Raw genomic sequence first — 27,785 nt, 5'->3', positions numbered from 1 at the left:
ACTGCTCCTGCAGTTTCAATTCACCATCAGCACAGCAACTCAACAAGGAAACATGATCTAATAGTTTTAATAGGAAAATTTTTCATTTATCCTAACCGGTGCCGACCGGTCTGTCTGTTGTGTATCTCTCGGTCGGTTGGTTTGTTGTTTTGAGGGGAGATGTACTTCTAAGTATAGGTAGGTATGTGTATTACCATTCAACTTTTAGCTAATGTAGCAGAAAAAAAACAAACCAAATCAGGGGGCCAGTCAGGCAGTGGGTTTATGAGACTGGTTCATAAACTAAACTTCATAGGCATTATGGCAAAATCTGCTCGTTTTACGCCTTTTGAAGATAGTAGTTATTTACCTCTCATCTCAACTAGATAAACCTTAACTAACCCACCTCAACATGTTACCTACTGCATTTTTTTCCAGTGAGCTTAGAAAAAACTACGATGCGTGCCTTCGCCAACTTGAGCTAGGTCGGTTTATCATAAATGATGGTAAGAAATCAGGCCTCTATAAGCCAATATAGAAAAAAGCCAACTCACTCTGGGACCACTTATGTATAAGCTCGCATTATCAGGTCCGATTCCGGTCTGGCACAACACAACCCAGTGCGTGAGAGTGTGGAATGAAATCGAAAGTGAAAAGTTTACTTGACTTTCAATCGAATTTTTTTGACGGGCGACGATTGACGGAGTTCGATGTATTGGTTTATTTATTGTGACCGAAAGAATGAAATCACACGTCACTTTACAAACAGCTCATTGTTTAACGTTTTAAGCAATTTCATGTCATTTGGCATCAAACTAAATTTGAAAATTTTGACATTTTCTGTCAATACCTATTTTTTTTTTAAATTTAACCCTTTGCTTCACATTAACAAATTTGATACATAAAATAAAAAAAAAAATGAAAAAATCATGATTTCTCTATTTTTTTAGGTACACAAAATTTCTTCATGTTCAGAATGATTTTTGAGAAACATTTAAAAGGCGTGGAATGGGGTAAAATTTTTATTAATTTCCATTATGGTAAAACTCACTTCGTAACCTAATCGTGAAGCTCCACCGCAAGATGTTTTTTGAAACAAACCCATCTCTCTGTTGACTTGTACTTACGTATGTACATACAACTGGTCCCAGATGCCTTTGGCAGTGGGTTGGAAAAAGTTGCAAGAAAAATCCAACCGGAAAATCTTCTTCGATTCCACCAATAGCATAAACCATACATAGACTAACCGCTTGCAATTGCACTAAACAGCCGTGTATTACATCTGTGCAAACTTGCAAAAGGCAGGTTTTTTTCCTGCCATACTCGTCCATAACAACGACTCATCGCGGTGCTTATCCAGCATCCATGAGGGGTGGTCTTAGTCTAAGTTACCTAGACTAGGTAATAGACACATGATGGGGTTAAGAACTAGTTTCCTATTTGCTCGATTGAGATGCGCGATTTAAGGGGAAAAAAGCTTAGGAATGCTTTTCACATTTCTGGTAGCATCCAGTTGGAAGTTGTTGCAGTTTTCACTTTCAACCATGTGTCGTCTCTCCTTTATGCGTTAAGTTGTCTTGCGCAACTTTTAGCTGTAAACTGGTACTTATTAAGAAGTGTTTCTATTACGGATGGCACTCGTGCAAGGTAAAATCTTAATTAGGTTTCTGTCTACTTTGGAAATAACCCCATAGAAGCTGATAAGACCAAATAAGACGGAATTCGTTTTCGATAATGACGTTGGAGTATCAACCTGTTGTTGAAAACCTCCGATTACAAGTAGGGTAGTGGATTAACTCACCTGACAGCGCTTTTCCAGCAGCCCGAAGAGTTGCTCGTTCTCCTCGTTGGTCAGCAGCGAGCTGGGCCGGTTGGCCTTTCTGGCGACTCGATCGGCATCCGCAGCCGTCGGTTGTTTCATTTTTGGGACCTTATCAACTAGGTAGGACTCACACAAAAATACTCTTTACAATGCAAGCTCACACTCTGGAGGTGCCCTTAAGACTGTAGTTGTCTTAACTTCCGGTTTCGGTTCGAGTTTTTCGTTTTGGCGTCCAGCACTTTCGATAGATATTTCTCGTTCTGTTCAGGAGCTTGGAGTACCTAACACACTTTTTTAAGATTCGGGATAAATTAGCATACAAGTTAAAAATTTTAAAACATTTTTCGAAAGAAGACTACACTATGAGTTATTTTGATTGAAAAAATTACAATGGAAATTACAAATTTATAAAATATTTTCAACATTTTGAAAAGGTTCGACCACGTTGAAAACTCAAAATCGTGCTTCAATGATGCCAAAAAAACGTGATCACTTTTTCCATTAATTATTCTGAAATTTTAAAAAGTCTATTGATTTATCTCTGAAAACTAAAAAATCTTGGTAGAATCTGATCATTCAGGGGATAACTCAAAAGTGGTAAATTTTAGAACTAACAAGCAAAATGTCTTATGTGAAAAAACGTCCAATCGAAAAAAAACTGAGAATGACCCAAAAGTCACATGGGACACTTTTTTTTGGTTTTGAAAAAAATTTGGCTTGAAAAATGCATACATAACGAAAAGTAAAAAAATATGTTATAGAGTATAACATTTTTCGGGTTAAGTTCTTTTATATTAAAAGTTATTCAATGAAAATCATTACTTTCTAAAATAAGTCCTAAAATTTTCAGTTTTTTTAAGCCTTATTAAATAAATGAGGGATATTGAAGGCTTCATTGAAAAAAGAAAAACTTTGGTGAAAATGTATCAAATATCAAGAAGTTGACGCAAAAGATTAGGTTTGGGGTTCAAATCAGATTAATTTTCAACTCTCGATGCATTCAGATTTTAGTTGAAATCTTCGTTGAAGTATCTTTAATATGAATATGTCATGTTAAACAAAAAAACAATAAAATATATTTCCAGCTGAATTTTTCTGAACCTGAAGTAATTTTTTCAACAAAAAATTATCATTAAAAGTTCATTTTATTTTTTAAAAACCTGTGCAAAAATTAAAATTTATAGATTTTTCAAATAACGCAATCTTGAAAATGAATTCAGATCTTATTAGTGGTGGTGGTTTTCACCTTTTTTAGGCAATTATGAACTTTAATTCCGAATCTGAATTCTGCATTTTGGATCTCATTTTAAATCGATTTCTGAATTTCTCATTTTAAATCGATTTCTGAATCTAAATTCCAAACGAAAATTCTCGATTATTAACAACCGTAAAGGGCATTTCATAATAGAATCCTTAATTATAAACCTCTTATTTGAATGATGAATTCTGATGATTTTCTATAAGAATTCTTTCTTTAATTATTTATTCGTAATTTAACAAGTGAATATGAATGAAAATTTCGAATGATGAAACTCTGGTATTTCAACTCTGCATAAGCATTAAGAGTAAAAATTTCAAATCCAAATCTTAAAAATGGTTTGTAATTTTTTATATTTTCTTTCAATATTCCGGTATGATGAGTTTCGGACATGTAAAATGAATCTAATTTTAGTTTCAAATGCAAAACCAAGATTCGAATCAGGATTTTGTCCCAAAGATGAACCGAACTGAAAATCCAGAATAAAGTATTAGAACATAAGAACTTGTTTTTTCTTTTTTCTCGGGATTTTCATCCCTCCAGAAAACATCAGAACTGATTCAAATCTAAGGTTAGCAAATATTTTTCCGCACCCATCCGGACAGGACAAATCCGGACTTTTTAATCTTGAAACCTTGTAAAATCCGGAAATTCGAATTGAAATTTTACAACCATAAATCTGAGCAATATCCAGACAAATTTAGGAATTCTTCAATTGACATCAAGAAAAAATTAAAAAAAATGTTTTTTTTTCATCGTAACACATCAGCCAGTTTATTTGGATAAAATTTGCTCAAAAAATTGTTTTCGACGCAAAATACATATTTCTGATCACGCAATTTAAATTTTTCATTGATTTTGCCAGGCCTATGAAGTATTCATCGAATCCCATGTAAATGGAAATCAAAAAGTTGGAATCGCACATCTGGTGAATTTTCTGCACACTCGATGAATTTTGCCGCACACTTGGTGAATTTTTGTACACACTTGATGAATTCTGCCGCACACTTGGTGAATTTTGTGCACACTTGATGAATTTTACCGCACATCTGATGAATTTTGCTGCACATCTGGTGAATTCCAGCGAACAATTCAGTGTGTTTTTCTCGCGTTTTAAATGAATACTTCATACCTGTGGATTTTGCAAAAAAGTGAAAACATTCCACGAAAATCCGGGTAATCTGGCAACCTTAGTGAGTCTAATCTTATTATTCGAATAAAATTCGATTCGCATTGTGAACAACTTTTGATTGCGTTTTTAAAGTACAGTCTTTAAATACAGTAGTTTTTCGATTTTATCACGGTCAAACAAAATTTTACCGTAAATATGGCGAAACCGTGAATTTGGCGAAACTAAAAATAAAATTGGAAAACAGTATTTTTACTGTCTTTAATCAATGATTTATAATGTTTTAAATAGTGGAAACGTTTTGTATCAATGAATTTTGATTATAAGATGTAATTATCGAAGATTACTAAACACATAGCATCGATTTTAGTTCAAATTATTCTTCTCTATAGCAATTTTAAGATTTTTTCTTTAAATAAAATCAAGTAGAATATCAATTTAATAGTCTATATCTAAATAAAATGAAAAATTTGTTTTTTGTGGAAATTTAACAGTCGTTATCTCTTATGTCGATTTTTGAAAAAGAGTTCAAAGAAAACTGCATCAAGAAATTTTCTTCTCAAATTTTAAATTTCAATATTTTAATCTTTGCACCTACATTCACACTTGATTAACTTAAAAGTTTACATTTTCGAAAAATATTTTGAAATTTGCTCAACTTAGACTTTTAAAGTGTGTTTCTCGAAATTTGCTTTAGGGCAGATAATCCTTTATTTTTCATATGTAGAAATCTTAGTTCTTTCAAGGTATCTACATATTTTACGGCAAAGCTAGCAGAATTTCATTTTGATCTCCCAAAATTTTCCATCCAGACAATACTAAAGACTGTCCAATCAGGATTGCGCACTAGACTGAGTCGATTTGGGGTCATTTTTGAATTTCTCAAACCCTGGGGTCTAAAATGCTTCGTCTTAGTCCAAAACTCATCCATGATTTTTTGCAAAATTTTTGAGTAACGTTTACATGAGTAAATTTGAACTTTTAGGTTTGTATGGGAAAATTGAATATTTTGTACTGAAAAATCAACATCATTTTTGTTTCTTCTGTGGAACCGAGCCAGCTGATGGTTTTTATGCCAATTTATGTAATTCCTAAAGGAAATTTTCCACTGAACAACTTTGTCGAAGATATTAACTTCGTATCTTATTAGGTAACAAAGTTATTAGCTCTTTAACAGGGGTATGCCTTTTCGCATTGATAAACATTAAATTCAATTTACATCACTGCTGGAGCCTTGCGAAGTACTGCATGGAAATAAGTCATGCAATACCTCGCTAGGCACCAGCAGTGATGTCAATTGAATTTATCGTTTATCAATGCGAAAAGACATACCGTTCAACAGCTAATAACTTTTTTACCTAATAAGATAGGAAGTTAATATCTTCAACAAAGTTGTTCAGTGGAAAATTTCCTTTAGGAATTACATAAATTGGCATAAAAACCATCAACTGGCTCGGTTCCACAGAAGAAACAAAAATGGTGTTGATTTTTCAGTACAAAATATTCAATTTTTCCATACAAACCTAAAAGTTCAAATTTACTCATGTAAACGTAACTCAAAAATTCTGCAAAAAATCATGGATGAGTTTTGGACCAAGACGAAGCTTTTTAGACCGCAGGGTTTGAGAAATTCAAAAATGACTCCAAATCGACTCAGTCTATTGCGCACGCCACCCTTTCAAATAAACAAATTAAATAAAGAAATCAGAAACACTTATCTCTATTCAAAAACGTTTAAATTCCCCCACATCTTTAATTGACTCGCATAGCCAAAAAAGTTTACTTTTTTGAGCGGCTAACAAGCACAAATAACAACACTAGCAACAATTAGCGTTGCGTTAAAATACTTAGTCGATTATTACAAGTGTTTTAAAATCCAGATTGCGATTTTTAACATTATACAGCTAAAGTAAGCAGTTCGATGGCATTTTCATATCATTGATGCCGTTCTAAGCAAGAATGTCCCATGTGACATTCGGGTCATTTTCACTTTTTTGCTGGAAACGGTCTCTTTCAGTGTTAACTTTCGAAAAAAAAAACACAAACAAATATACTTTGTTCTGAACTTATACGAAATTTTCATCAAGGTGATTGTCTCTATGTTGATAGTTCTACGCAAGAATGTCACACTAGAGAAAATTCTATGAAAAATGCAAACTTTATCAAAAACTTGTCTTAAGATGATTTCAAACTGTTGAATTTAATGTTATTCACTGAAAAGAACACTAAAATAGAGGGCAGAGGAGGAGCGAGAAGCCTTGAGTGTTTTATTCAGAGAATTTTTCACTAAACACTTTTCGGTAGGCACTACTTACAGGATCAATACTCAACTATACATTTTTATAAACAAAAAGGAACGTATTTCTCAAATTACGGTTTAGCATGAGTTTTTGGGAAAGAATTAAACTACTCAAGCTTTTAAAATTATAGAAAAATTCTAGCCGTGTGACAGTTTTTCGTAGAACTAGCATCGGCATGCGTTCTGATTCTACGCAAAAGTGTCACACGGAGCATTTTTGGCCCTAATTTGCTGTTTTTTTTTGTAGGAAATGTAATTTTTTTGGAAGAAAACATTGTAAAATGATCAACTTGAACTGTTCACTACGAAAAAACTGTCGGTGAATTTTTAGTTTGAGAGAAAAATTTTAAATATAGCTGATATTTCAATCGCGTTTTACTCGTTTGCACGTTTTTCCACATGGGACAATCTTGCTTAGAATGGCAAGAATAACTATAAACCAACAAAAACCATAAAAAATTTCATGAACAAAGACGCTCTACGCTTTTGAACGAAAATTAAGGTGCTGGAAATGGTTTCTGAATGATTTCTAAAAAAGCGTGATAAAATCGAAACACTAACCGTGATAAAATCGAGCGTGAATTTGGCGAGTATTGATAAAATCGAACAGTGATAAAATCGAGAAACTACTGTATCTATCAAAAGTGAGAATTTTTTTGAACTGTGGACCTGGGATAAGATTTCGAGGTTTTAGCCTTAGTTCTGTTTCGAGATTGTTACTCTTCACTTCAGTCGTTCATGAAAATATCAAGAATATAAAATGTTGTGTTTAGAGAAGACCATTTTGCTTGCATTGTTGGATTCTCATGGAGAGGAGGGGGGCTGGTTTAATCCTAAAAACTCCCCGTTCCTACGGCCATGAAAGAATTAAAAAAAAAACATTAACATCCATCTGTGCTATACAAAATCGTTCGAAACTAAATTGAAAATTTCTCTACTACTTTTAAGACTGACTTGAATAAGATTGAAAGTAAAGCCTCCAAATTTGTTATACTGCGTTTTGCTTATTTTTGCGGCCTCAGCAGGTGATATACCTACGTACTCATCTAAAAAAATGTCATGCATTGAATGATAAAGACAACACATCAACGTATTCAAATTGAAATAGCAACTTTCGATGTCCCAGCGTCTGTGACGAGGGGGAATCTAATTGAAAAATATGTTTGTACATATGTGCTAAATCAACCCTGATAACAAAATTTAAAAGAGGGGAACGATATGCCTGTAGATATCTTGTGGTCAAAATATGCGGATTTAGATAGAGCAAGATACCATTTAAATTCGGATCTTAGCGTAGATGTGAATAAAGCGCTTGTAATTGTTTCTGCTATTTCGTTGTTACTTTTTATACCTAGATAATAAAATTTTGCCATTCTTCAGTTCGAGCTAAGTAAAAGCTTTAATATTTTAAAGAAGAATAATCTTTTTGGTATTTATTTGCATAGTCTCAAAAGCTAGAATGACAAACTTCCATGAATTAATACTTGTTGGACAAGGATCTTGAAATTCGTATAGATAGAGTTCATTGCTTTAATCATCTATGCAAAAGGTATCTTTCCAATAAGTAATCTTATTCATTCTTGAACTAGTTATTCTGGAAATTAGAATTAAATCGTACTAATTTCCTCTGTCCCTTTCCGATAGAGGCGTAGGTAGACCGTAACAGTAAATCCCAATCTCCCCGAACGATTCTAAATTTCGAAATTCCCTTGTAGGCGTAAACTGTATGATGTCACCAACAAAGTCCAGCCAACAATTGCCTTCTGTCGCAGTTCCCCCTGCGGCCACCATGTCGTCTTTCGTATTTCGTCAATCACTTTGCTCCATAACCCAGACACAAAGCTGATTCACACGGAACGAGACCTTCGGAACAACACTCTTCACTGAACGATGACTGGTTCCACGCAAATGAAAAAAAAATCGCGATACACCCTTACCGTAACAAAAAGGAAGCAAATCACACACAGTGTCCCCCGCAAGAGAAACAACACACAGGGGAAAAAAAACTGTCACCCACGGAATAACCGACGACGACGACGAAGACGATCCGCACTAGACGTTTCCGGTGCCCGGCAAGCTCTTACCAGCTGGATCGATCACTTTCGAATGGGTTCCGAGCGCGGATTGTGGGGTATTTTTGACTTGCTAGCCACAGTCAGCCAGCAGTTCCACTTTTTCCCGTAATCTGGCTACAAGCGAGCGATGCGAGATGACGGACGACCGACGTCGAACGAAAGATATGAAAACATGGCAGCACGATTGCACAAATACTATTGCACGGATGTGTCAGATTTTTTTTAATCAAAATGGGACGCAACTGAGATAGTGGTTTGTTCAGTGTTTATCGAGGTGTTTTGTTATGTGAAGGTGCGGCATCTGGTTGTGAACATTTCCGAATTATTCTAAAATGGACAGCAGAAAACATCTATAATGCTGATGTTTTGATAATCTTGAAAATTTTGGATAAATTTCCGTTTTTTAATTTCTTAAATTGCAAAACTTAAAGTGAACCTAACATAATGACAAATAAAACAATTTCACAAGTTTTAATAATTTCTGAAATATGTAATTTTTGTCATCTGTCAATCTTGCCATTTTTGTCATTAGGGGCCGTTCAGATACCACGTGGATAGAAAAAATGAGATTTTTGACAACCTCCCCTCCCCTTTTCTGGATAAGCGTGTGAATTTTTGTCATTTTTGCCATCCAAGTCATTTTTGAAATTCTTGTTTATTTTATCATTTTTAAAGTTTATGTCATTTTTATCATTGAAATTTATGTCATTTTTATTATTTTTGTCTTTAAGTCATTATATCATCTTAGTCTCCATCACCTTTGTTTGGGTTCCCTCGCATTGCTCGATAGTGGGCAATGAGAAGGCAGACTCTCTGACAAAGGTGGGGGCGACAGAAGGCGACACTTATCCACGTGAAATCGTCTTCCACGAATTCTACTTCTTGGTACGAGGGAACTCTCTTGTCAACTGGCAGCGCAAATGGGACGAGGATGAGCAGGGTCGGTGGCTCCACTCGATTATCCCAAAGGTAAGCCTTAAACCCTGGTTTAATAGGTTGGACCTGAGTCGGGATTTTATTCGTATATTTTCCCGTCTCATGTCCAATCATTGTTCCTTAGACGCGGTACTCTATCGTTTTGACATTGCTGGCAGCAATTTGTGTAGTTGCGGCCAAGGTTACCATGACATCGAGCATATTGTTTGGTCGTGTGAGGTCCATCTTGTCGCCAGAACGAATTTAATAGACTCCCTTAGGGCCCGAGGAAAACCACCTCATGTTCCAGTGAGAGATGTACTAGCTGTGCTAGATTTGGACTACATGTTCGAAATCTACCTTTTTCTAAAAGCTATCGATCAACGTCTATAATTTCTTTTTTATTTTCATATTTCCCTTTCTATCTTCCTTTCTCCTCTCACAAAGTGTTAAGTTAAGAAAACAATTGTAAACAACCAAAATCGATTTTGGCTCCTTAAAGCCTGAAGGTATGAGCCGTTTCAAATAAAGAATTGTTAAAAAAAAAAAAAAAATCATCTTAGTCATTTTAGTCATTTATGTCATTCATGTCATTTTTCATCATTTTTATTATAAATGTTCCTAAAGGATCAGTCATTGTTTTCATGGTTATCATTTTTGTATTTTCTGTCAATTTTGTATTTTTTGTCATTTTTTTACTATTTTTGCCATTTTTTACATTTTTGTCATGTTTGTCTTTTTATGTCATATTTGCCCTATTTGGCATTTTTTCCTTTTCTTTATATTTGTTATTTTATGTAATTGGTGTAATTTTTTTCAAATTTTTGTATTGTTACCATTTTAGTTAGTTTTGTCTGTTTCAGCATTTTTGTACTTTTAGTGCTTTTGTCAATTTTAGCAAATTCGTATTTTTTGTTATTTTTGTCTTTTTTGTATTTTTGTCCTTTAAGTCATTTTAGTCGATTTAAGTCAATTTTTTAATTTTTAATTATTCCTGTTATTTTTGTGATATAAGTCATTTTTACCATTTTTGTCGCTTTCCTTATTTCTACCATTATTGTCATTATTTAAATTTTTATTATTCCCGTCATATTAGTTATTGTTACAATATTGTTATGGAATTTCGGCAAAATGAACTCTAAAACTAGTTAATGCTCCAATGTGCCCTAGCTTTAACTCTCTCTGTACCTATCATTTCCTATCTTTCGTTCTCATTCTACTACAGTTCATCTCTCCGAAATGCCATTAAAATATTATAGCAAATTACCATCAAGTCACCATCTACCGCCCAGTTAAGCGGTTTTTCAACTTCAAACATGTGTAATAAAACAACGATGGCAGATTTTTATGCGCTTTTTTTCCAATACATCTCAAAACTGTTCTACTATCAATAAAAAATTTAGTGGAATGCGAAAAATGTACGCTATTCAAAATAATTAACTAAACTTGGGGGAGTTCAACTGGCCCTATTACCGCCCACTCGACTTTTTCCGTTACCGATACTGTTTTCTTAAGGAAAAACTATCGCAACAACACGGAACAGGTTCTTTTTGGTATTTTTCATGTAAGAAGCTGTCAAAACCATATTTTGGATCTTGAGAGACTACATTTTGTGAAATTTTTCCCGTAAATTTTGTTCAAATTCAACAAAGTGCGTTGACTGACAAAATGATGATTCCCGGCAAACAGCCTCAAGTAACCGTTTACTTACAGCGATAAAACATCATTTTCTAACATAATCAAACTGCTGCTACTTAAAATTTAAACATTTGACACAATATTTGCGTTAAAAACAAAGAAATTGTGCGTGACCGGTCATTAGGAACAAACACTTTTGTTTACATACCAATTACCGCCCAACACTAAACGTTCCAAAAAACAACAACTATTGAAAAAATCGAAAATTTTCAAATGCAAATCTATTCTACGAAAATAAAACTATCGTTTCAAGTCGATTTTAGATCGAATAAGTACTTTTTTGGAAACAAAAACCCTTTTTGCATCAGGAGTACATGAATGCTCAGTTCGCTAACAGGCGTTGAATTTAATAATTTGACCGGAAACGAAAAACCAAATATTTTATTTCTGGCTAGCGTTAGCATAATTAAGTTATGTTTTTCAGTGAAATGGTCGAAAAATGATGCCAACACAGAATGGAAGTCTTATTTTTGGGAAAACACCCCTCTTTTTTCGAAATACACATAAAAGGGTGATTCTGGGCGGTAAATGGTGACTGGGCGGTGAATGGCTACTTGATGGTATAACGGCAATAAAATTTCGAAAATAATTTTTACTATGCAAGTCATTTTTACCAATTTTGTAATTTTCTTTCATTTTTACCATTTTTGTCATTTTTGTCTAGTTGTTTGTTTTTTTTTTCATTTTTGTCAGTGATGTCCTTTTTCTCATTTTTGTCTCTTTCGCATTTTGTGTCATTTTGAATGAAAAATTCCACGGAATCAAAGCAATCGGAAGATTCCTTTTAATTCAACCACTATTCAATTTACTACCTTCTCACTTACTACCTTCTCACTTACTATCTTCAACTCTCTTACTTTCTTTTCGATTCGAGAACACCAACTGAAGAAGAGTAAGTTGCTTTCGAAATACCGGTATCTGAACTTGTTTTATAGCGTGGTTGAATTAAAGGGAATCTTTCGATTGCTTTATGATTCAGTAGAATTAATATCATTTTTGCAATTTTTGTTATTTTTGTAATGTTTGTATTTTTTCAGTTTGGTCTTTTTCGTCTATTTTTATAATTTTGGAAATTTTTGTCATTTTCGATCGTTTTTGTCTTTTTTCGCATTTTCTTCATTTTTGTGATTTCAGTTATTTCTATCCTCACGCTGTCATTTTAGAATTGTCTTTTATATTATTTTTATAATATTCCCAATTTTCCTGGTTGTTCAATTTTTGTGATTTTAGTTTTTATTTATCATCATTGCAATTTCGTCAGTTTCTATCAACTTTTTTATTTTTTAATATGATTTTTGAATTTTGAATATGAATTTTGCGTCATTTTATGCCAAATTCATCTTTTTTGTCATTTTTGTTACTTTTGTCGTTAAGTCATTTTATGTTTTTTTTTTAAATATTTTTATCATTTATTATACATAATAGTTTTAGTCAGTTTTCGTAATTTTCGTAAGTTTTGATATTTTTTGTTATTGTAATTTTGGTATTTTTTTTATTTTAGTTCATTTTGTTCTTTTTGTGATTTAAGCAAAAATTTTAATTTTTGTCTTTTTTGTAATTTTGGGTTTATTTGTCATTTTTTATTTTTTTTTTATTGCATTTTTGTCATTATTTTACTTATGCACATTGTGTCATTTTTGTCAATTCGGGTTTTTTTTAAATAATTTTTAAATTTTTGTCACTTGGGTAATTTTATGTGATTTTTATAATTTTTGTCATTTTCGTCTTTTTTGTTAATTTTGACATTTTTATGGTCAATTTATTTATGTCATTTTATGTCTTTTTTGTCATTTAATGTCTTTTTTGTACTTTTTGGCACAATTTTCCCGTATGTTTGGATGACGTGCCGCTATTGAGCCCCTAGTTATAAACGAGATTCAAAACGATCGAGGAATTTGTTCTTTCAACAATGACGACGACACTTACGATTGATGCCAATCATCTTACTTTGTATGTATTGCACAGTTATACTTTATTTTCTTTGTTTATTTAAGGTATTCATTTCGATTATCAACCATCATCATCGTTTTTCCAGTTTTATATTATCTGTCTATGTGTTTAGTCGAATATCCTTCTGGTAATGCGGATATGTTTACATTTATGGATTTATTTCAACAACATATATATCTTTAAGTCATTTATATATTTACTCAACCATCGGCAACCTAAATTTTGGCAATCTGTTTGTATAAACAACTACCAACTGAAAAGTTCTATATCTGATACACATCTGCTGGATTGTCAATCGATTTCCCACCTTTGCAGAAACATCGATTCACAACTTTTGATTAGCTTCAAATAGAGCGACGTTACTCGCGTTTAGGCAATAAAAAAAAGTCTTAACCTACAAATATATATTGACTAGTAACCGCAAATACAAATTACGCACAATAAGTACACTCCTATGTAAGTTCGATGACTTTACCAGACGAAAAAAATAAAGTTTTCCAAATATCGTCGTGTGTAACACCATTATTTCACCGACATTGTATAAATACCGTAATAAGATTGCTATCTTTTCTTTGATGAAATATATTTTGCTATGTATAGTTAATTATTCTGCTGTTATTTTTCTTCCTCTAAACGTATGAGATCACTGACTATGGCACGAACGCATTGTCGATTGAATGTTTGTTATTCTCTACGCTACAAATTGGCTGCTGACTTCTGCACACAAACTCTGTCTCTTTTACAACATCAATCAATGAATTTTATTTCTATTTTTAATTGTTGATTTTTAATTATAGGTTTTAACATGGCTTACCGTTTTTTTGCTTTTAACTTTATTTTTAAATCTGTAAATCTTTAGCATTTTGATCGACTTTAACTTTGGATGAGATTTCTGTTCGAGATGGACTAATCCATTTGTGGACCTATCAACGGTAATCTTCCTCAATGAACTTTAAATGAACGGTTGAATAAATGTTCATATGGATACTTAAAAGTGTGCTTAAAATCACAGAGAACCAAGAATTATGAAAGTTAGATTTGTTTAAAGATATTCTGAACTGATTTTGAACGTTGTTTACTATTTTTTATACCCGAAAAATAGGCAAAAAGTCGATCCAGAACTGCTGAGTTTTCCCTGCATGTTTTCTATCTCATCCAAACTAGTTATATAAATTGCTACCAAACTGTTAACTATATTTTTTTTCTTTTTGTTTACTCTTTTGGTGGTTATTTCCTGCATCCCTCGTAGATAAGCGAAGAACTGTAACAGCTATATGTATAGAGGGAGAGCGAGATTTTATAGAATAATTGCGATTCGATTGACATTGTTTGTGTGGGTATGTTGTTCGATAACGCTGCAGCATTTTTGGTTACTCCTTCGGGATTTAGTTCTGTTGAATGCTTTGGAATATTATAGTACTACTTCAGCTAGGAAGTTTAACGAAGGGACATTTGTTGATGAAATAGTAGGTAAAATTTATGTAACATATTCAACAAAGAATATTCAACATTAAAAAAATTCTAGAAATCTTACTCAATCTGAATCTAATAGATTTTTTCTAAAAGTTGGGGGTGTATCGATTGGTCAATGAGTATGATAAAAAATCGATCAGTCCGAACTGTCTCAATAAGTATATTGAAAAGGGATGAATCTCCTATAGGGAATATTAGCGTCAGCTACACCCCGGATTAGAACATCGGTGCCAGATTAAACAGGCTGAGTTTCATTCATTCATTTGGAGCATGGTTAATTTCAGTGCTCTTTTGAAACATATTTTCTAACGAGACAATCCCCCTTATTCTGCGCCGCGCGTGAGGTGACGATAGTCGAGTCGAGTCGGAGTCGTGTGAGTCTGTCATCTTATTCCCGAAACCGATGTGACAGAGCATACGATTTTTCACTCACGGTGACTACTAGATTAGGATAATAACTCAAAAAGTTAATTCTAAAAGACGTTTCTCACCTAAAGCGACTACTGGAATCGGGTGACTCGACTATCGTCACATCACGCGCGGCGCAGAATAAGGGGGAATGAGATTTCCTTTTATCAAATTGACTGATGTTCAACCTAGATCAGTCAAATATTCAGGCTCTGTTTTGGTATGATTTTTTCGTACGGAAAATGAACCAAATCCGGACCGGAACAAATTTTTTGAACAGGGAAGAAAGTTTTTTAGCATGCAGCGCCAACTGGTTTTCACAGATAGAACTAACAATGGAGTGATTATTTCCTGCCTAAAATTGATAAAATTAAATTGTAAAAAATTGCAATTTTATTAATAAGAATTAAAATTTCAACCAAAACATTTATTTGTAGGTAATTATAGTGTTTTTTTGGCTACCTCAAAACACACTTAAAAATAAACTCCTATTAATTATACTTTAAAAAAAGTGTATTTCTATTCAAAACTCTTGTGAAATTCACATATTTTAGCGTGTTGCAGCTTTAAAAACTTAAATATTATGATATTTTCATTATGATTATTATAATACTGTACTTAAATTTAAGCAAAATCTAAAAACATGGAAGGGTTTTTTTTTTAATTCATGTTGTAGAGGACTCTATATTTTTGTTCGTTTACGATAAGATGTTCTTTCAAGAAATCAGCATAACGTGCCTCAAAAACACCCAAAAAGAAAATTGCTGATTGGAATGATGAGATAAAGCAGGCCACATGATTGATGAAAATCTAGCTTAGCTAAGAAATTTATTCTTTCTGGTTTATGTCGAACTTAAAAATCACCCTGTTCTCTAGTTCTGACACTGAGAGCCAGTTAGCGCTGCTTGTCCTAAAGTTTCACTGCGAATATCGCACTGCTCTCTGATTGTGGTTTGGAGCAAATTCGGTGGCTCCAGAGAGGTGATTTTAGGGCTCTTCAAACAAACCAGAATACAATTGCAAGCTTTAAAACACATGAAAAGTATTGTGGGCTCATTCACTTAGTTTGAGAAGCCTTTTTTTTTTTAATTCCTTCTCAAGTCAATTGCTTCAAAATACAGAAAACAACTTAGAAAAAAGACTTTCAAATCTCGTTACACAGACAATCATTTAATGAACTTTTTTCAACGGTTGAGGGAATTTCACCCTAGAAGACCCTAGAAATAACTGTTGGATTCAGATTCAGGAAGATTTTAATAAGTCAGCATTTTAATAGTTTCCTGGGACATCATGTACTGAATTAAGTAGTTTGGTATATGATCACGAACAAAAAAAAACTTGACTAGAAAGTCATATTTCGGCGGTAACAATATGGCACAGACAAGTGTGAATATTATTCGTTTCATCAAATTTGTTTCTCTGTAAGCTCTTATTTTTGATTTCCGGTCGCTGACTCAAATCGTCTTAATACGCCTTGAATGTTGTTCGTTCCGCTGTTTTAACGATTTCCTATGATAAGCAGCTTTAGATAATCAATAAATAGATTGGATACTATGAATAATGGGTATGTAATTTGGTAGATCAGATTCATTTGGTTTTTTTTCTTGTGGAGATATATACATTTCTTTCATCAAAATGTGATAAAAACATATGTTTAGACAAACATATTTAAAAAAAATATCGTTTCTTAAAAATAGTGAGTATGAAACTAGGAGTTTTCTAAACAATCGAACTAGTTTTGGAAGAAAATAGCGGACCCGTAGCATCGTAGAAAAACTTACAACAATTTTTTTGATCAAGTCTCACTGAGCCAAGCTGCCTTAAACGGTCGTCTCTCGGAAAATCATGGCGGCCATACTATTGGGACCGGATCCGGGTCCCTGCTGGTAGAACACGGAATCACCTTCGATGGAATCTTCCCCGCCACTGGTGGAGGAAACCGTCTCCGTCGTCGTCGTTGTCGTTCCATCTCCGCCACCGCCATCGGAAGTGTTGTTGGTCTCGGAACCGGTCGTCGATTCCTGCGACTGCGTTGGGGTAAACTGAATGTAGTGAGATTTGGCGCTTCCCTGCTGCTGATACGAGGGTTCGTCACAGATGCGCGCATTCAGATCTTCGTACTCCTGCAGTCGAGTGTGCAGATCGTCGTCGGACATTTCCTGGCAGGTTCCTGGTTTGTTTGTTTTCGTTAGCGATTTTAGTTGTTTGTTGACGGAAAAAAACAGTTTTGATAGTTTGAAATATTCAATTTGATTAATCTCTGAGCTTGGTTTAAAAAATAATTTTGGATGTTTTTCACAGCAAAAGCTAAAAATACGTGCACTCGCAACGGAAGCAGCATTCAATCACTTTAAAACATGCAAACAATAATGCTTCGATAAGCGGATACTTACTGTAGTATAACAAAAAAAACAGTTCCGTTACGATTAAACACTGAAAAAATCCTGGAAACGAATTTAATATCCAACCATTTGAACGTTTATTTTTTTACCTATTTTTAATTAAAAAAAAATCAACATTCTATCAACATTTTGATTTCCTAATTTTAATATTGGATTCCAAAATTTGAATTTGAATTCTGACGTCTAACATCTGAATCTGAAATCTGAATTGGAAAATTGAATCTGAAATCACCTCATCATCTGAATTTGAATCTGGAATCGTAGTTTGATATCTTAAATCCAAAATCTAAACCTGAAATACAAATCTGAAGTTTCCTAAGTTAGAATTAAATCTGAATTTGGAACCAAATTCCAAAACCTGAATTAGCAATCTCAATACATGGAATTTAAATCATAATTTGTAATCAGAAATCAAATTAGTATGCATTTGATGATAATCCTGCAGACTAGTATAATACAAATTATCGTATTTATGCCCTAGTTTAGCCCTAGACCTATGGCATTTTTGAAGTAATGTTCCTGTAGATCTCCCTTCTTTAATTACCAGGTTTACTTCTTGTTGTTTTTTTTTTTAAATTTTTAATATCCAACCAAAAATAAAAGAAGCTTTCACAAAACACACTCACAAAAAGCGGCAATAAATAAAACACAAAATTTAAAATAAATAATGACTCTCTATTATTGTACAGTTTCCATTTCATAAGTAACTAGCTAGTCTACTAAACACTAGACCGGGTTCACACGAAGAAAAACAACTATAAACTTAACACATCTAAGTACAATCAGTGAAGGCAGAGGGGGAAGAGGGTCGCAAAAAAAACAAATAATCGAGACAGACTTAGGCTAGGTGGAAATGACTTAGGTGAAGCGGGTTGGGCACATTTATTAAGTCTCAAATGCTAAGCAATCGAACAGCAACAGCAATACCGCCGACAACAGTCCACCAGCTTGCCACGGTTCTGGGCGCCACGACGTCTGGAACAACTACTTCCGGTGCCTAGCTCAGTAAGGTCGCCGGTACCATCGCCGGCAGTGCGGGATCGATTGGCGGTTAGTAGCTGTTCCTCGGCACCCCCGACGAGGGTTCCTCCACTTCCGGTACCACTTCGGCTCTGGTGGTACTGCTTTCGTCGGTCCGAGATTCGTTTCAGCTTCTCCAGCCGGGATTTTAGCTGTCGGGGGGAAACGCCTCCTCCTGCCACTCCACTGGAGGTGTTTTTCTTCGAGGAATTTGTAACCGTTACTGGTATCGGGAGGGGTTGTTTTTGGTGGTTGTCAACTTGACCAGTGATCTGAATCGTAGTTTCCGGATTGTTGACTTCCGGTTTGTTCTTTGTTTGATCTTCCTCTTCAACGAGCATAACCGTTTGAGTGTCGTCAAAGTCGAGTTTGTCCATGGATTCCGGAACAGGCGAGTGAGACTCGATACTCTCCGGGGTGTATGGTTCAAAATGCCGATGGACAGCTACACTCCCACCCGTAGTACTTCCACCGCTAGTCGGCGAAGTGTATGTATTAAGATAGTGAGTATCAATGCGGTTCACTATGATATCATTGGCAAGCATCATCCTTCTGGAAACCAGCGTCTTGCGATGTTCCGTCGGTTGATGTTTGATTATATTCCGACAATTGGGGCAAATCTGAGGACTAGTATCGGAGGGCTGTTGTTGGTCAAGACCGTGAATCGAGCCGGTTCGACTATGACCACTTCCTGACAAACTAAAGCTACTGCTATACAGTGAGGCACACATACAAACATTTGCATTAAATTCCGTATCGAAGACACTTATCGAGGGCACCTTGGGCGGAGGTTTTGAAGGAGCTATCGTTTTGTCCAGGGCAATTTTTGACGGATCCAACTGGTCTCCAGGACTGTAATCATCGGCAAACGGTATATCTAATTCGTCCAAAATTTGATCAATGTTGGCTTCTATTCGATCGGAACAGTTCGAACAGCGCTCTTCAATCGAAACTTCATTTAAATCCAAATGGCCTAACCTATTTTCTGAGTTAGTAGTAGCATTGGTGCGCATTCCAGTATTGGAGGTGGTAAGCTCAGCGTGACTGTTGTTATTGGCGGTATCGAGGCTGTTCGGTTTAACACTAACTAAAGACTGGGAAGTTACTACAGCTAGTCGATTACTTTCATCGCTAGTCGAGGTGAGATGGTTAAACAATTGCTTAAAGCTATCGTCTGCACTTGCACTGGCACTAGCGCTACTAGAACTACCATCAAAAATGTGTTCAACACGTTTAGGTGCATGCGTAGTATCACAGGAACAGTTAGTTAAAATACCTTGACTCGTCTTCACTCGTATGCTGAGAAAAATGGGCTGAAACGGTACAAAAGAGGAAAAATTAGAAATTAGTTTTTTTCAGGGATGTGAGATGGTATAGTTGGTATTAAGCTATTTTTTAAGGCTACTTCTTAATAAACATCGGATAAAGATCCAGCGAGGCTGACCGTAAACGTGACAAACGTTTGCTAGCGTTGGTTGGGAGATAATTCTAAGTTAATGTTCAGATCTTGTAACTTCCTAGATACAAGAGGTCACAGCTCACAGCACACAGTAATTATTGGGGACGGTTCACGTAAAATATCGTAATTTGAGCAGCTAAATGGAATAATACGAGCCAAGCTTGAATTGACCATGCCTAGAAAGGTTGTATCCAAACGCTGGCGGTGATTGATCGACTTACAGAAGGACTTCAGAAAATTTCGAGCTTCGGGCCAGTTGTCTTAAGAACGAAGAGCGAGCTCAGTGGTCTGCGTGGTCTAGGCCGAAGATAGAATTTCCCTAGCAGATCGTTGCTGGACTGATTATATAGTAGATGTGGCCTACGGATGTCAGGTTCCGAGCGTCAGTAGACTCGTACGTGTCTATGCCAACCATGTGCCAGGTCCCTCGAATGATCGGTCTTATGAAGCCAATCGCATTTCCGGGATATGAAATTGGGACCAAGATTTGATAAGGATCAAGCGAGAACATGACTACAAGGTTCGGACTCAATTAAACTGAGGCGGCAACAAGCTTACTAGTGGACTTCAGTGGATCACCAAGCTTTGTGCGACGGACATAAGAGGTCGGACTTCAAGTCTTTAGAGGAAAGGTTAGGCCTCGAGTCTTCAGGAGGTTTGTGTGGTCAACACCGAGTCTTTACGATAAGAGGTCGGGTCTCGAGTCGCAAGAGAAGAGATCAGGTCTTCAATCATTACGAGGAGAGGTCAGATCTCGAGTCGCTAGGGGAGAGATCGGACTTTGAGTCGTGCCGAGGAGAGGTATGTGTACGTCAACCTCGAGTCGATGTGAGGAGTCGATTTGCCGCCTGCGAGCCCGACACAACAGCAGATAACGTTGTACAGAGGATGTGTGCGGATTCCAACACTTGGCATGCGGTCAGCGATGGGTTCACCCGGATCATGACTGCCCTGCAGAGGAGCTGGAACCAACGGCAGTCCGCGAACGGTGTAGGATGACTCCATCGGCGGGGAGCATCTGAGTAGTGTGCATCCGATCCCCTGATCGAAGCTACAAAGATAAGGCAACATCTTCTGCGTAACGGAGGTCAGGGGTGCGCCGCGAACGTGTGTAGGATACCCCAATGTCGGGGGGTATCCGAGTAGTGCCGCTTCCTAAGAGGGAAACTGCGGGGATAAGACTTTACCTTCCTCTTAGCAGATCTCGAGGGAAGAGGGTTAACCACTGTCGGGGGATACCCACGGGTAGAGAGGCTCTCGACGCCGAGCGAGCCTCTCGAGTCGGTGTAGGATGTCGTTACCGTCGGGAAACATCCGAGTCGTAGCGTTCCAAGTTCCGAATGTGTGCCGTGACAAACGCGAGTCTAGGATAAGCTGCTCTCGATCTGGCACACAACGGGCAGGAAAAATCCGCGGGCCAAAAAACCTAGAGTTGCCAGCCAAGGGGGATAAAGAAGACCGGACAACGGTCGGAGTAGACTGACCCCATCGACGGGGGGCTGTCGAGTAGAGTGCGTCCGACCCCGCGGTTTGAAGTTACAAAGATAAGACAATACCTTCTGCGTAGCGGATGCCGTGGGCGCACCGCGTTCGTGCGTAGGATGCTCCACCTTCGGGGAGTATCCGAGTAGAGCGGTTCTCAACGACAGAAGCTGCGGGGATAAGATTTGACCTTCTTCGCAGTGGAAATCGTTGGGAAAGGGTTATTCCACGTTCGGAGAATACCCACGGGTAGAGTGGCTCTCGACGCCGGGTGAGCCATTCGAGTCGGAGTAGGATGACGTCTTCGTCGGGAATCATCCGAGTCGTTGCGTTAAGTCCCGCGAGTGTGCCGTGACAGGCGCGAGTCTAGGATAAGCTGCTCTCGATCTGGCACACGACGGGCAAGGTGGCAAACTTCGAACCCTGAAGATAAGAGGTCGGGCTTCGAGTCGTTAGAGGAGAGGTCAGGTCTCAAACCTTCAGGCGGAGAGGTTTGTGTAGTCAACCCCGAGTCTTTATGATAAGGGGTCGGGTCTCGAGTCGTAAGAGGAGGGATCAGGAACCTTACCAACAAGAGGAGTCACCTCGAGTCATCACGAGGAGGGGTCAGATTTCAAGTCGTTAGAGGAGAGATCGGGCCTTGAATCATGCAGAGGAGAGGTAAACCTCGAGTCGATGCGAGGAGGGGTCGGATCTCAAGTCGTTAGAGGAGAGATCAGACCTCAAGTCGCGAAGAGGAGAGGTTTGTGTGGGAATCTCGAGTCATTGCAAGGAGATGTCGGTTCTCAAGTCGTTAGAGGAGAGTTCAGGCGTCGAGTCGTAAGGATGAGAGGTTTTGCTGAAAGTGGTCTCGTTAATGAGTATTGTCTTGGAGCGCATTAGCGCGAATAGACCTTCCACTATTGAAGTATAGTGTACTAAACAGGTTTGAGGCCCCAGGTGGAGTTTAGGGAGTAGGGGGTATACACGGAGTATATCATGAGTCTTCCCATTGTACCCATGGACCCAGAGTAGCAAACTGGGGGGACGCGGTGGCTCGCCGTGCCTTGGAATACAATCCGTAAACCGGGATTTACCACCTGTGGTTACCAACTAAAAAAAAAAGTCTTCCCATTGCACCCATTGAAAAAGAGCGGCAAACTGGGGTGACATGGTGGCTCGCCGTGCCTTGGAATACAATCCGTAAACTGGGATTTATCACCCGTGGTTACCAACTAAAAAAAAGCTTTGTGCTTGCTGCTTGAAAGCCTCAAAGCGAGCTCAACGGACGGGAAACGATGTCAAAATGTCGATAAAGAAAACGAAGGCGTCTTTTACCAGGCGGTCCGTATAACTTTTACATAGAGTTGACAACAACCCAAGTCTATGATACAGTTATACTGGGGGCCTAAGGCCACCGACCGAAGAGAGTTCGGAATAATTGAACGGGATCGTTGGACGTCGAGCTTCTAATAGTGTGGAAATGCTGCCCCTTTTCGAACAATTGAGACTTACGAAACCGAAATCGGGTTACAATTGACCTTCAAGTGGGTGTTCGGCACCCACACGTCACATGTTGCCGGAATAGTATCGAAAGTCTGGTATCCGAAGAATTTTTGGACTCTCTTCATATAGACTTAGGGTCGAATCTATTCTTCTAACGACACAAGGCCATCTACACATATAAGGAACGCAATTAGATACTACTCGGATAATTTTTGATGAATATTCAATTCATACTACACGGACTCACGCAACTTTATAGACCTCTAAATTTGATATACGACGAAAGTATTAGGGTACTGCGACATTTTTATTTCCACTGTGGGGAAAGTCCTTCTTGTAACCTATTGCTCTAATTGTAGGGCTCGGATGTTATGTACTCGACAGTACCTGCCAACGAGGTCAATCTGTTTACACCGAGGTCCCATCTTCGACTCCCGTCATGGTATAACAAACCAAGGTTTCAATACTTCACGGCTTTTCTAACACGTCGTGTACGAACGCGAGTTTCTCTCATAGGCACATTGAACCCCCTACTTCCGCTTACCTTATGATCACCCATGCAAACATCTTCACCGATGATGCCGTAGCTGGGCTCTACACCTCCCCGCGCCATCGTCAGCTGATGCTTGCCGTTCTCCCGCTCGTCGATACCCTCGATGAGCCGCCTCGCCGCCGGACTGATCAGTATCCGATCGCACCAGGCCGGACACCGCGTTGCCATGTAGCTGCCCGGCTGTCCGGGATCCTCCTCGTACGGATAGGACGGCGGAAAGGTGATCGGGTACTCGTACAGTATGCTCCGCAGCGATTCCAGCTCCCGGTCAAAGTGGCGCAGCTGTTGAGAGAGGTAACCTTCTATAGTCGGTTTATTGGGTCTCAAAATCGTTTATAATACTTACCCAACTCTGTTTAAAGGTGCTCTGATCGGTGTGGTTGAACTCCTTCTTGCCCACCGTAAGTACGTTTGACCCGTCAGGATCTCGATATTGCACCTTTGTACTGTCGTTTTTGGCATTGGGGATTCGATGCATCGTGAGATCTTCGGTTAGTTTCTGAAAGAAGGGAGGGAGACTTTAGTAGGGTTGCGAAAGTCAATCGTGCAGCGTAGATGAGTGTTTTATTTTTAGGAATGAAGAAGACCCAAGGAAAGCTAAAGTGTTCCGTAATGTGCCGCGTTCAATTGAATGACGGTATCCGGAAGCCGTACATAACAAAAAATAAGAAAGTTACAGTTTCTAGGAAAATACACGGATAGGAAGTTTGAGGAGAAAAAAAAAACGGCGGCGATAGAATGACAGAGAAACCTTCCATATGTGTAGGATTAGAAAAAGTGTGTGACAAAACATGCAACTTTCGATGTGAGATAATTGTGTTAGTCAAAAATGGGAACAGAGAGAAGGTAAACGGAGAAAAGATGACGAATACATAACCGTGTCCGGCAAAAAGGTGGTCTTACTTTTATCACTCCTTCAGTATCACAACGGAAGTTGAAATCGCCAAAGACAAAATATGGCACTGCTTTGTTAACCGTGTCCTTGTGAAATCTGAATCGATTCGAATCCGATGGATTTTGGTATTTTTGATTGGATTTGGTTTTTTTTGGTTTGTGGTTTTTCGATCACAGGCACAGCCAGAAAGGAATAAAGTAAGCAAACGCGTGGGCGTGGTGACAATAAAAGAGAAATTTTGTTAGCACTTTTGTCTTGAAGGATTCGATTTTTTGTTGTTGTAAAATCATTCAAAAGAGTTTTTGTTTTGAAAATTCTAGGTAACAGATTTCAATCCGTAAAAAAATTGAACACGTAAAACTACCTTCTCAAGGTGTGCACCAGGGCTCTCCGGCGGCTTTTGCAATAGACCGATGGGTATTCCTCGCAGGCGGCCAGATTGGAAGCGTCGTGAAAGAGATGGATGTTGACCAGATCGAAGACGGTCCCGTTGACGGACCACCGCGTCCTCAGGAATCCTTTGCGGGACCATTTGCACTGTAAAAAAACAGAGAAAAAAAGTAGGTTTATGAACACTTTTTGACGTTGTCAAGGTCATTTTGGCGCTAAATTGAAAAGTGGTGGATTGATTAAGGTTTGATGAAAGAACTTTAATTTTTAAAACAGTTCAATGTCTGACTAGGTAAGTAAAAATTACAAAATAGTTAAGTGATTGGCTACAAGAACTGGATCATAATCATGATCCTGACCCTGAATGAGAATTTGACCCGGAACCTGATCGTTATCCTGAAAATGAACCCTGACCCTGAACCAAACTTTGATCCTGATCCGGAACCAGATGTTGATCACAATCCTGGTCGTGATCCTAATTTTGATCCTGATCTTGACGCTGATTCTGATTCAGACGCAGATTTTTCACACTGATCTGAAACCTCAAAATTTATCCAAGTCCGGATGCTGATTCTGATTGTTAACCTCATCCTGATCCTGATCCGGAAGCTGATTCTGATCCAAATCCTGATCCTGATTGTGATTATGGTTTGGTTTCACATGATCAAGTTTAGCAAAGTCATACAGTTTCGAGAAGCTTTTTCTGGGTATGTCGAATTTCTATGTTTGGTTAAAATTTTGTACATTTCGGCACCAACTTGTTCGATATTGTGCGGTATCAAGCGCAAAAAGGCCCATAACGACAGGAGTACCTCAGGGAAGCAACCTGGGCCCACTGATGTTCTTGGTCTTTATCAACGATAACCCGCTAATGAACGTGCACGGCAAAGTTCGGCTTTTCGCCGACGATACCCTAATCTCGTACAGCAATGCCAATCCCCTTCAGAAAGTGGAATGGATTGAGAAAGATTTGGAAGCCCTCCAGGAATACTTCAACTGTCATCTCCTCTCGTTGAACTTATCGAAAACCTCGTACATGCTATGCAATTCCGGACGTCGCTGCATACCACAGCTGTCGTTGATGAGTACAGGCAACACGATAATTGAACGTGTACGCGAGTTCAAATATTTAGGATTACATTTGGACGATACTTTAAGCTGGAAAACCCACATAGAGCATCTCAAAAGAACATTGGCTCCATCTGTGCGTCCATTTGAGAAAATTTTTGCGTTTATTCCCACCCACTGGCTGAAAAACGTATACTTTGGATTGTTTCACTCAAGGTTGCAATATCTTTTATCACTATGGGGCAAAGCCTGCAAAAGCCGTCTAAGAGAGCTGCAAACTATGCAAAATAGAGCCCTCAGGCTGTATTTAGATTGTCGTTTTCATACCCGTCAGAACAGTTATATGATATGGTCAATTCAGTCCTTCCTTTACGAGGTACTCAGGAATTCCAAACCCTTGTATTCACCCACAAACTTCTGACAAGCAGAGATACTTATCACAACATGCGCTTCGAAAGAATGACGTCACACCGCTTGTCCAGAAATGCGAATCATCTACGACTATTCAGAGTGAAATGTGATTTGGGAAGAAGAAACCTAGCTACTTCGCAAGTAAACTCTATATCTAATGATTTTCCCGGCATCCTAATACAGTGTTCATCGCCCTCCCACTTCAATTTCAAATGTTATCAATTTGCAAACAATACAGCTTTCTCCATTAGCATTCCTACAGCACAATGCTAAAACAAAATAGTGAAATAGTGAACTAATAACAGGACGATAATTCGCTCACTGGAATGCCCTTACGTTCTGTGAAAACATTGTAAACGAATTGTTAAACTGTTTTGATAGAGTTTTGTGCCTGTTGAAGAAGCGGCTTGGAAAGAGTTTAACTCCAGCGGGCTTTCCCTGTTCGAGGAAAAAACAAACTCTGTGTATCGTGGGCTCCAGTTTTCATAATTTTCGTGAAAATGAGTAGCATTTCCCGACAAAAACGCAAAAAATGTCGTGCACAAATGTTTTTCTTCCACAACATTTCGCTGAGTCAGATAGCGAAAATGGAAGAAGTAAGCATTAAAGCGCTTCAAAATGCCATTCGGAAGAATATAAGTATACAAATCTGGGAAAAAAAAACCAGGAAAGGTGGACAAAACTTTGGACCAGAAAGTCATGCGTGTATGATCCGCTAGCATGATCACCCAGTATTGTTTTGGCCTGATTTGGCATCACTTCTCTATCAAAGAAAGTCTAGATCATACCGAAGAAGGTGAATCCGCTTAATCGAAAACTTCGCAAACTACTGGAAGAAAGTGGTCTAAATCTTCCCCAAGTCTGTGCCAAGGAGGCCTACGATTGACTGAAATTTAATTTTTTATCGATTCATTGTAAAAGAAGACTATATAAAACATAAAAGTGGAATAAATTTTTAATTTGCTTCTAAATTTGCTTGTGCTTAGACATAATGGGACACCACCCAAGTAACAATTTGAGCTTTATTATGGTCAGCAAAATTTCGTTTGGACTATAGCATTAATCTTCATAAAAAGCTAAAGCGCATTCTATAACATCACCTGGACTCAAATAAAGCCAAAATCAGGCTATTTGGCCCTACCCTAGAAACGTCATCAAGACATATCATTGTTGGTCATCAATGTTGGTCACCAAAGCTTTTAAAAAGCTATTATTAAACATGTTAGAAATTTTTGTTTTTTTCGATTCTGTGAGTTCTCGGAGTTTTTTTTTTTTATTTTTTCCAGCAACCATAATGGTTGATGAATGATGATTGCATTATTTAGATATGATCTGGTAAAATCAATAGCAAAAAAAACCAATGTTTTAACCGATTGTATCCCATTTACCCGAAAACCATTGCCCAGAATGAATTTTTCCCAGAATGACAAATACCCGAAATCAAACCTCAGAATGAACCATTTCCCAGAAAAAAATTCCCCAGAATGCACCATTTACCAGAAATTTTTTCCCCAGAATGGACCATTTCCCAGAATTTTTTTACCCAGAATGGAACATTTACTAGAATGGCACAAATTCCAGATTTTTTTCCCTAGTATTTTTATTTGTTTTTTT

The 27,785-nt window shown here is 37.4% G+C and overlaps 2 protein-coding genes across 10 annotated transcripts in view; both read right to left on the bottom strand.

Moving 5' to 3' along the window:
- LOC129753869 (actin nucleation-promoting factor WASL) overlaps positions 1–8,710 on the bottom strand; it is a 54,329-nt gene extending 45,619 nt beyond the window's left edge. The window contains exons 1-2 of one of the 3 annotated variants that reach the window (XM_055749721.1): positions 8,425–8,710; positions 1,781–2,090 (exon numbers count right to left, since the gene is read on the bottom strand). In XM_055749721.1, the coding sequence (XP_055605696.1) occupies positions 1,781–1,900 (120 nt within the window). In that variant the 5' untranslated portion in view covers positions 1,901–2,090; positions 8,425–8,710. The remainder of the gene's footprint in view (positions 1–1,780; positions 2,091–8,424) is intronic. The other 2 variants (XM_055749725.1, XM_055749731.1) reach the window with 2 other exon arrangements.
- A 5,486-nt stretch (positions 8,711–14,196) lies between these two features.
- LOC129740150 (inositol polyphosphate-5-phosphatase A) overlaps positions 14,197–27,785 on the bottom strand; it is a 67,378-nt gene continuing 53,789 nt past the window's right edge. For 6 of the 7 annotated variants that reach the window (XM_055731756.1, XM_055731759.1, XM_055731760.1 and 3 more), the window contains 6 exons: positions 24,667–24,839; positions 24,311–24,398; positions 23,754–23,906; positions 23,399–23,689; positions 19,705–19,741; positions 14,197–17,176 (listed from right to left, as the gene is read on the bottom strand). In XM_055731756.1, the coding sequence (XP_055587731.1) occupies positions 16,827–17,176; positions 19,705–19,741; positions 23,399–23,689; positions 23,754–23,906; positions 24,311–24,398; positions 24,667–24,839 (1,092 nt within the window). In that variant the 3' untranslated portion in view covers positions 14,197–16,826. The remainder of the gene's footprint in view (positions 17,177–19,704; positions 19,742–23,398; positions 23,690–23,753; positions 23,907–24,310; positions 24,399–24,666; positions 24,840–27,785) is intronic. The other variant, XM_055731763.1, reaches the window with a different exon arrangement.

This window comes from Uranotaenia lowii, chromosome 1 (genome assembly GCF_029784155.1).
Source record: "Uranotaenia lowii strain MFRU-FL chromosome 1, ASM2978415v1, whole genome shotgun sequence".
Taxonomy (NCBI): Eukaryota; Metazoa; Arthropoda; class Insecta; order Diptera; family Culicidae; genus Uranotaenia; species Uranotaenia lowii.
The sequence above is the reverse complement of the archived record's forward strand: the minus strand, read 5'-3'. Positions and strand labels throughout refer to the sequence as shown.